The sequence below is a fragment of the Olea europaea genome, unplaced genomic scaffold, assembly GCF_002742605.1.
Source record: "Olea europaea var. sylvestris unplaced genomic scaffold, O_europaea_v1 scaffold126, whole genome shotgun sequence".
In the NCBI taxonomy this organism is placed as follows: Eukaryota; Viridiplantae; Streptophyta; class Magnoliopsida; order Lamiales; family Oleaceae; genus Olea; species Olea europaea.
The window spans coordinates 224,472-233,161 of record NW_019230046.1 but is presented as its reverse complement, the minus strand read 5'-3'; the positions used below and the strand labels follow the sequence as shown (position 1 = coordinate 233,161).

Here is an 8,690-nt window from a genome sequence, read left to right as displayed (position 1 = left end):
TTAAAAGTTCCGTTCTTATTTCGCAAATCAAATTTCCAATTGAGGTTACTAAGCAAAATTTGAAGGTACCTTTTTTGTCCAAACCAAGTTAGTATTAATCCTTAGTCACTAATCAACTAACAATAAGTGAGGCGCAAACATTGATCAATATCTCACTGCTCCTTTTAATGATTAATTCCTTGCAAGTATAGAACAAAAGACTTCTTTCCTAAGATCGAAAGAAATAAATTCTTGTCCCTTCGCCTCTTCAAACACGCACCATAATTCTACATAAACATGATTCTAAGTAAAGACACTAATGTACCATGAGTATTAGGCACTTGATGTATCTACTTAATTAATCACCAAACTAGAAACAAAAATAAGAATATTTTGTTTAGAAAGGTGGATTAGCCCTACTTGATCATGCAAATCTCTACAAACAATAGAGTATTCTTTCAAATGAACTCTAAATATGAAATAAACAATAATGAAAATAGACTTAATTTAAAAACTTTGGTTGTACATCGCCTTACAAATGCCAAATTTATGATTTGTGTTAACTTGTACATTGCGTGGGATTATGAAAAATCTAGTGTACATTAAGTAACCGTGCTATAAAATATCACTATAAAGCGACAAAAACGATCTTCCCCCACAAAGCATGTCATAATGGATTGTTTGGTTGGGAAACTTTGCAACACCGAATAGCTTGAAAAGAATATGAAAAGCAATTATCTAAAGTATTTTAAATAGTAAAATAGATGAAATTTTAATTTTTTTTTTCTTTCTTATTAATATTGTCTCATGTTATAGAATCTAACTTAATAACAAGAAACGATAAATGTAAAGAAGAATTATAATACCTTGACTAATATTGTGATAGTACAATGTAATTATAATGGAGCTTATATTTGTAAGTATTTATGAAGCATGAATTACTTTTGTAAAAATAAATTGTTGGGTAATTTATTTTACTTGCAAAAAAAAATTAGGATATATTGTACTAATTAATGAAAAATTGATGAATTAGTTCCTTGATCTTGTGCTAATTAAATAAAAATGAAAATCTTGTTTGAATCATTTAACAAAATGATTAAAATACATCCAGTTTTAGAACTATGGACACGTCTGGTCTGGTGCACAATTATAGATAGATAATTTCCCAAATTTTATTTTATTTATTTATTTATTATTATTTTTTAATAATACCATCCAATTCAGTTTAGCTAAAAATGACGATGAAGAGGATAAATCAGACGATTAATATTCAATTTTATCCATCAATAAAGACACACAACAAACAATGAAAGAGTGAGATGGGACACTGGGACATGAAACATAAGGACAAAGAACAATTAATGAGAAACATGCAGTAGAATTGCTTCACGAATTTTGCACCATATCATTTTTGTTCATAGATATTCATCAACACGTCAACTCCAACTATTTCACCAAAAAATAATGCAACATATAAACTATCATTATTGGTGATTTGTGAATGTATACATTGTATCGTCTCGTTTAAGAGTGATTAGAAAGCTCTTGTTTGATTTGAATTTTATTTTGTTCATATAATAAGTGAAGGTGCACGTAAACTTATGACATTGATGTACATGTTTGCTTTCATATTGAATCTCTCTCTTCTTCTTCCTTGTTATTTATTTATTTTTTGTCTAAATGAAGTTTTTTTTTTCTGGCTTTAATATTTTATCTTCAACAACTTTGTGAGTTAAAAATATAATCTTCCCTAACACGATTATTTGTGTTTTCACAATACTAAGTCGAAACGTGATTTTAGACACGGGACGAGAAAAAAAAATCATATTCTAAATCACTAATACGAAGATTTGAATGACGTCCCTTTTTCCCTCTATCAAGAAACGTCATATTCTTATATCTAATAGTAGTCACAAAATTGAAGAAGAAATTATTTAGGTAGATGACAACTTGCACATTTATTTCATTATTTATTATTTTTAAGAGCCAGTACTCGAAATACTTCTTGATTTATTTCTACCTAAACAAAGAAGCATGCTTGTTGGGAGTGTGTGTGTGTATGTATATATATATATATAGGGGATGATATCCTACGCATCGATGACAGAATCACCAATTAAATGATGTGTCATATCACCTGTGCTTAACATAAGCTAAGTATCAGTGCTTAGGAAATCATTTCCATATATAAACATGATGTCACATTTTAAACAAAGAAGCATGCCTGTGTTATTTTTTTATTTATTTAAATGTGTGAAAAAATAAGAAAAGAAGTAAAAAAAAATAAACATGATGTCACATTTTAATTAGTTCAAAAAACGAAAATGCTAAACGAACAAAGGCGGGGACAGGGCATTTGATGGGGGACGAGTTGGACTCACCTCAGCCCTTGATCCCTGTTGTAGCAAAACTCGTTCAAAAAATCATACCGTCGGGGTGGATGAGGTTACTTAATCCGACAAGGCATATCTGAGCCCTCATTAAACCCTGTTGAGACCCCCAGCCCACCCCCACCAAGCCTTCCTGTGTAAATAAATTACACCTCTCACCCCACCCCGACCCCCTTATCTCTACATATATCTATTATTTATATGTGTTTGCCTCTCCTCTCTCTCTCTCTCGCTCTCTCTCTTTATTTCATACTGATGACAACACAGTTATGTTCAACTTTCCAGAGTACAAACAACTAGATAGGGCATTCTTTTGTATCTAGTTGCAGAAGTTCTTTTCCTAAATAGCCATTGATCATGGAAAAACAAAGGGTTTCTGTTTCTGTAATAGCAATTCTTTTACTTGCATTACATGTGAGTAGCAATTATACAGAAGAAGAAGAAGAAAGTGACAGAATTGAAGCTCTTCCAGGCCAACCCAAAGTCACATTTCAGCAATTTTCTGGGTATGTTACTGTCAATGAAGTTGCAGGTAGAGCCCTCTTTTACTGGCTTACTGAGGCAGTTCAAGATCCTTTGGAGAAACCCCTAGTTGTTTGGCTCAATGGAGGTCAGATCTCTCTCTCTTTTTCCCTCTTTTAAATCGCTTCATCTAAATTGCTTAAGACGACATCGTCCAGAAGCATAAGCTTTTAGAGGATGTGATTCAATACCGTAGGTCGAGAATCCCTAATTCAAGTGAAATTCCAGCCTGTACAAAAATTTAATAGATAAACGGTTTTTCCTCTAACCATTGAACTTTTAGACGAGATGACTTAACATTTATATGGTATTCTGCATCATGCAACAAGATGTAGTAGATTAAAACTATGTGTTTGTGTCTCTTGCTTGAACTTAAATATGAGAAATTTAATGAAATTTCTTATTTTTTCCCTTTAGACAACTTCTGCTCTCTATACGAAGTCAAGGATAATAATGCCTTGGATCATTAGTGTAGAATAACGCTACCTAGAACCATCATCCTCAATTTAGGCAATAATGGTCCCTACTAATTCATTATTTCAATGAATTAATGAGTTTTACTACTTTTCGATTGAAAATAACATTATTTGAATCTCTTTGACTCACTTTCTCATCAGTTTATGTGGCGACGGATGGACTCTATTGAATGATTCGATTAAATCAATGAGGTTCATTACATTTTAGACCAGGGGCTAAATAGCAATATTCGAATCTCTTTGACTCATGTCCTGAGCACCGACGAACCATTACTCCAAACTCATTTTATATCTCTCTATATCTGTATCTATATGCACACATATATATTGCAAGGAGTAGTCACATAAATTTAATGCTGGAAAGTAACTGAAAACGGGCCTCATTTACTTGAAGTTGTTGAACAATTAAATTTGTCAGCATGCGTGGTGCACCAGACAAAGGTCATTCATTATAGCTGCAGAGACACACACACAGAGTGAGGATCACTGTGCAATTTAGCAGAAATTTTGGGATCCCAGTGCAAAAAAATTTATAGTTACACCAGTGCAAAATTTTGAAACAGTGACCTTCAGTCAATGACAAAGAATAATGAGATTTGACCAATTTACAGTATTTTTAGATTCATCCATGACACCGATTTGTCGCATGCATATATTACCTTTATTGAATATTACTCAACAATATTCTAAAAAAGTAAAATAAAATTCTACTAGTTAGATTGTCCAATTTTTGGAGTTCGGAAAGTTTTAAAATGCTATTTTTATTTTTATTTTAGAATTTGCTCTTTGAAAACTCTAAATGTATTCTAAAAACCAAAAAGATTTTTTTTTTTTTTTTTTTTCAAATTACAGGGAGGGCCGTGTTCGATGACAACATTTCAAAATTAACATATCTTCTCTCTCTCCCCCCCCCCCCCCCCCCCACAAAAAAAAACTTAATCCAATCACTAAACCAAGATCCAAAAAAAAAATCAGATTCTCCACTCTTTTTCACCCCATCATCTATCTATCGGCAGTGCCGCCATGTTCTCCTTACTCTTTTCGACCAGATTTGCTGTGTGTGGTGGGTTTTTGTTTCATGACCAGATTTGTTGTGTGGATGGTGATGGTGTGGGTGGTAATGTGGTGGTGGTGCTTGAGGTTGTGGTAGATTTAGGATTTAGGGTTTTAGGTATTAGCGTAAATTAGATTTTTGATGTAGAGTTTTGGTGATGATGGTGGTGGTGATTGTGCAATGAGAGGGAGTGAGTGGTGGTGGCGGTCACATTTTAATTTTCACATGTCATAGATATCAGATCACACATCACATATCATATCATATAGTCACAAATCAATGTAAACGAGTTACAGATCAATTAAAATTGATCAGACATATCTTTGTACAATGATAACAAGTCATAGATTCAAATGCATAAGTCAGTACATTGTCACGGATCATAGACAAGGGTTATCAAGTCGCAAGTCATATTTCATAGGTAACAGATCAATGTCAACTCACAAACCCAATAAGTCACAAATCATTGGATTAATATCACAAGTAAATGTACAGTCACCGATAAAAGATTTGACAACCACCATACAATTTCAGCAACATCCCACCTTTACAATCATTTGTACAACACTACCAACCACCAAAATAAATAAATAAATCACCTCAAAATTTCTGTATATCACCGGGACCATCAATGACAATGTCGTCAACGTCATTGACGGAGTCATCATCGGAGCTATTGTCGAAGCCACCGCTGCAGCCAAAAAGAAGAGGAGAGAGAGAAGATTGTCTCTAAAAATCCAAATTCGATAATGGTGGGGCGGGGGGGTTGTTTATTAATTGAATTTAATAATATATAATAAATAATTTTAATCTCTAATTTATGAAAGATGGAACCTTATTCTTAGAAATGAAATGTTGGGTTGTTAATTAGATCTTATATATATAATATTCCTTCTTTCTTTCTTTTTTTTACCTTTTTTTTGTGGGGAATTGAACTTCCTCTTGGGCTTGTTGTGGGCTTAAATTTAGAATTGTTAATTGTCAAGTTCAGATTAAAGTTAATTACAAATTAGTAATTAATTAGAGTTTGAAATATTGTTAAATAACTTTCTTGAAATCAAATATTGGATTTACAAAAATAAATTATAACTCTTTGTACCACGTTTTCACAACATTTTGAGTCACTTTTAGTAAATAAAAATTCATTTGCTGTGTTGTGTCGTGTTACATTTTTCATTTAGTCGTGATTTTGTGGGGAATAATAACAGGTTTTTAGTAAAATTTAATGAAAGTTGATAAATTTTGTAGTTAAAAAGTTGCAGGCCCAATAAAATATGTAGTTAAAATTAATTATTGATTTTGACTTAGATTAAATTTTAGAATTTAATTGCTTACATTCAACTTAACTTTCTAAGTATTGTGTTCAATACTGCACTTTTGCTATTGTCTTATATTATTTGTTTTGATTTTGTTCCTTAAAACCAGGTCCTGGATGCTCATCTGTGGCATATGGTGCTTCGGAAGAAGTAGGGCCATTTAGGATCAACAAGACAGCCTCAGGTTTATACCTCAACAAATTTTCTTGGAACAAATTGGCAAACTTATTGTTCCTCGAAACTCCGGCTGGGGTTGGCTTCTCTTACAGCAACACCTCTTCTGATCTTCTCAACACTGGGGATCGCCTTACTGGTATGACCAATAAATCTCGGTCCTTCATTATGTGCATTTATGCATGTTAGTTTTATTCTCAAACAATGTATAGTATGCAATACTGGACACCACTAGACAGTTTTGGTTTATTAGAAATTTTTATTGGCGAAAATAATTTTGTTCTAGAGGAAAATTTATTATTAATTTCAGCCAAAGACTCGCTGCAATTTCTTATCCGATGGATGAAGCGATTCCCGCGATACAAAAACCGAGATATTTATGTGACCGGAGAGAGTTACGCTGGCCATTATGTACCTCAGTTGGCTCGAGAAATAGTAAATCATAATGCCAAGGCAAAGCACAAAATAAATCTCAAGGGATTTATGGTAATTTATCTACGTAGCCTCGTAAGTATTCTCAATAAATTTAAGGTTGACTGCACGAATCCTTATGATTGTCGAAATGCAGGTGGGGAATGCAGTCACGGATAACTATTATGACAACTTGGGGACAGTGACTTACTGGTGGAGCCATGCCATGATCTCCGATAAGACGTACCATCAACTCATCAGCACCTGCGATTTCAAGCGACAGAAGGAGTCGAACGAGTGTGAATCACTATACTATTACGCCATGGATCAAGAATTCGGAAATATTGATCAGTACAACATTTATGCCCCGCCTTGCAACAATTCCGATGGAAGTACTGGCGCAACTCGTCAGACAATGAATTTGCCCCATCGACCTCACCGAGTACATAATTTTATAATTTCCATCGTCTATTCACGTGCAATTATACAGTACACAGACATGATTTTAACTTATTTTTCTTTAACATTGCTATTTTTTTTTCCACCGTTTGTCAGGTTTTTAGAGAGTTATCAGGGTATGATCCTTGTACAGAGAAATATGCTGAAATATATTACAATAGGCCAGATGTTCAAAAAGCTTTACATGCAAACACAACCGGAATTCCATACAAATGGACTGCTTGCAGGTATTGTATTATATCTGGCCCAAGAATGAAAGATATTTTGCCCCCGTTTGTTTCCATCATCTGCTCATTAAAATGAAAAATATGACTATTATCCATTATATCAAAGCACCATATTTGAAAATCTATATCTTGTGTGGGACCCGTAACGACTATATTTTTCATTCTCATTCTTATATTAATGTGGCTTAAACGGGGCCTTTGTTAACAAGGAACCAGTCGAGCAAAAGCAACTGTGCATGATAGTTTCCACATTAATAGAAGTTAAAATCTTGTTTATTATCACGTCCAGTCTTTTTTAGTTTTGCATAAGAAACGTGTCATAAACAGTTTGGCAAAAGATCATTATGTTCGCTTCTTCATTGTCTTGACTCTTTTCGCGGCCTAATCTTTGCTAAAAAAACACGTGAAAGTTGTTTGTGCATATCATTAGGTGATTCAATTATTATGTTATGCCAACAGTGAAACTCTAAATCGCAATTGGAATGACACGGATGACTCGATTCTTCCAATATATCGAGAACTAATTGCAGTCGGATTGCGAATTTGGGTTTTTAGGTAGGAATATTTCATTTTCGAATGGTTTATATATATATTTAAACTAAATTAACAAAATTTGTGGAATTCATTCTTAAATCGTTCAATTAAATTGCCTATTTCAGTGGGGATGTAGACTCAGTTGTACCAGTAACTGCCACTAGGTATTCTCTGGCACAACTTAAGTTAGACACCTCCATTCCTTGGTATCCTTGGTATGTCAAGAAACAGGTTAGTACTCTAATTACATGACTAATAATGTTTTTAACAAGAGAAAAGTTTTTAAGGAAAAAAACATTGTTGAAACAATTAATGTTTTATTTTGCTAGGTGGCAGGCTGGACAGAAGTATATAAAGGGCTAACTTTCGCAACGGTTCGAGGTGCGGGTCACGAGGTCCCTCTTTTCAAGCCTAGAGCTGCCTTTCAACTTCTCAGATCATTTTTGCAAGGGGAGCCATTGCCCAAAAAATGGAAATAGTTTCTGTAGTTCGATCAGCGTAGTGTTTTTAGGCTTATTAGAATTGTTCTTGGCAAGAATTGCCAATTTTATTATTTGAAGAATCATAGATATTGCGAACCGGAATTGGTGGAGTGTATTGGTTTTTAAGTTTGAAATCAGACTGAATAATTAAACATGTTCATCATGAAAAAAGGGTGATTATTTTGAGTTATTTCTAGAGTAAACTACGGAACTGTTAAAAGCACGTTTAATTTTTAGATATGATGATTCAAGATAGTGTGAGTACAAGACATATTTGGGGAAGCAAAAATGGGGCACTTGTACACTAGGCAATCCTCCTATTGGGCTGCCCGACCAGGATTTGCACCTCAGGGTTTTTGGTTTGGTCGTGGAGACTTTAAGATTATTCTATGTTCTTTGATGATTTTTGTGCCGTTAGAGAGTTTCAACGATCAAGATGACAAGTTCTGTTGTGAACCTCATGTTGAGTCGGACTTTGCAATGGCGTAATTTAAATCTAACATGTGCATGGTGGCAGATCCACAGTGCGTCCTGGTGGGCACGTGACCCACCAACTTAAAATTCAGTTTTTTCCCTTCTTCTTCTTCTTCTTCCTTATTTTTTATTTTTATTTTTTTTGTAAGATTGATGTGTCAATATATTGAATTTTCTTTTTTTCGCAATTTT

At 33.8% G+C, this 8,690-nt stretch overlaps 1 protein-coding gene across 1 annotated transcript; it reads left to right on the top strand.

Moving 5' to 3' along the window:
- The first annotated feature begins 2,584 nt into the window (after positions 1 to 2,584).
- Positions 2,585 to 8,230, top strand: LOC111374564 (serine carboxypeptidase-like 25). Its single transcript, XM_022997246.1, has 8 exons — positions 2,585 to 2,979; positions 5,847 to 6,050; positions 6,222 to 6,397; positions 6,480 to 6,764; positions 6,878 to 7,008; positions 7,468 to 7,563; positions 7,668 to 7,773; positions 7,872 to 8,230. The coding sequence occupies exons 1-8, from the start codon at positions 2,727 to 2,729 to the stop codon at positions 8,019 to 8,021; spliced, it is 1,401 nt and encodes a 466-aa protein (XP_022853014.1). The 5' UTR covers positions 2,585 to 2,726; the 3' UTR covers positions 8,022 to 8,230.
- Positions 8,231 to 8,690: the final 460 nt, after the last annotated feature.